This window comes from Oncorhynchus keta, unplaced genomic scaffold, assembly GCF_023373465.1.
Source record: "Oncorhynchus keta strain PuntledgeMale-10-30-2019 unplaced genomic scaffold, Oket_V2 Un_contig_29032_pilon_pilon, whole genome shotgun sequence".
NCBI classification, from domain to species: Eukaryota; Metazoa; Chordata; class Actinopteri; order Salmoniformes; family Salmonidae; genus Oncorhynchus; species Oncorhynchus keta.
This window is the reverse complement of record NW_026286346.1, coordinates 1-1,320: the sequence shown is the minus strand read 5'-3', so window position 1 is coordinate 1,320 and position 1,320 is coordinate 1. Positions and strand designations below refer to the sequence as shown.

Sequence of the window (1,320 nt, the reverse complement as noted above, 5' to 3'; positions counted from 1 at the left end):
ACCTGGGAGTACACATACAGAACCTGGGAGTACATATACAGAACCTGGGAGTACATATACAGAACCTGGGAGTACATATACACAACCTGGGAGTACATATACACAACCTGGGAGTACATATACACAACCTGGGAGTACATATACACAACCTGGGAGTACATATACACAACCTGGGAGTACACATACAGAACCTGGGAGTACATATACAGAACCTGGGAGTACATATACAGAACCTGGGAGTACACATACAGAACCTGGGAGTACATATACAGAACCTGGGAGTACATATACAGAACCTGGGAGTACATATACACAACCTGGGAGTACATATACACAACCTGGGAGTACATATACACAACCTGGGAGTACATATACACAACCTGGGAGTACATATACAGAACCTGGGAGTACATATACACAACCTGAGAGTACATATACACAACCTGGGAGTACATATACAGAACCTGGGAGTACATATACACATCCTGGGAGTACATATACACAACCTGGGAGTACATATACACAACCTGGGAGTACATATACACGACCTGGGAGTACACATACAGAACCTGGGAGTACATATACAGAACCTGGGAGTACATATACAGAACCTGGGAGTACACACACACAACCTGGGAGTACATATACAGAACCTGGGAGTACATATACAGAACCTGGGAGTACACATACAGAACCTGGGAGTACATATACACAACCTGGGAGTACATATACACAACCTGGGAGTACATATACACAACCTGGGAGTACATATACAGAACCTGGGAGTACATATACACAACCTGGGAGTACATATACACAACCTGGGAGTACATATACAGAACCTGGGAGTACATATACACATCCTGGGAGTACATATACACAACCTGGGAGTACATATACACAACCTGGGAGTACATATACACAACCTGGGAGTACACATACAGAACCTGGGAGTACACACACAGAACCTGGGAGTACATATACAGAACCTGGGAGTACACACACAGAACCTGGGAGTACATATACAGAACCTGGGAGTACATATACAGAACCTGGGAGTACACATACAGAACCTGGGAGTACATATACAGAACCTGGGAGTACATATACACAACCTGGGAGTACATATACACAACCTGGGAGTACATATACACAACCTGGGAGTACATATACACGAACCTGGGAGTACATATACAGAACCTGGGAGTACATATACAGAACCTGGGAGTACATATACACAACCTGGGAGTACATATACAGCCTGGGACTACACTGGGAGTACACATACAGAACCTGGGAGTACATATACACAACCTGGGA

The 1,320-nt window shown here is 44.2% G+C and overlaps 1 protein-coding gene across 1 annotated transcript; it reads right to left on the bottom strand.

The window, feature by feature from the left end:
- Positions 1–18: 18 nt before the first annotated feature.
- Positions 19–1,156, bottom strand: LOC127923255 (uncharacterized; the record flags this gene model as incomplete). The annotated part of the gene is made up of 4 exons (XM_052507238.1): positions 801–1,156; positions 696–758; positions 423–443; positions 19–317 (listed from the first exon to the last, which is right to left on the bottom strand). Coding segments are annotated over exons 1-4 (731 nt in total), but the record flags the coding sequence as incomplete, so codon positions are not given.
- Between the last annotated feature and the right edge of the window lie 164 nt (positions 1,157–1,320).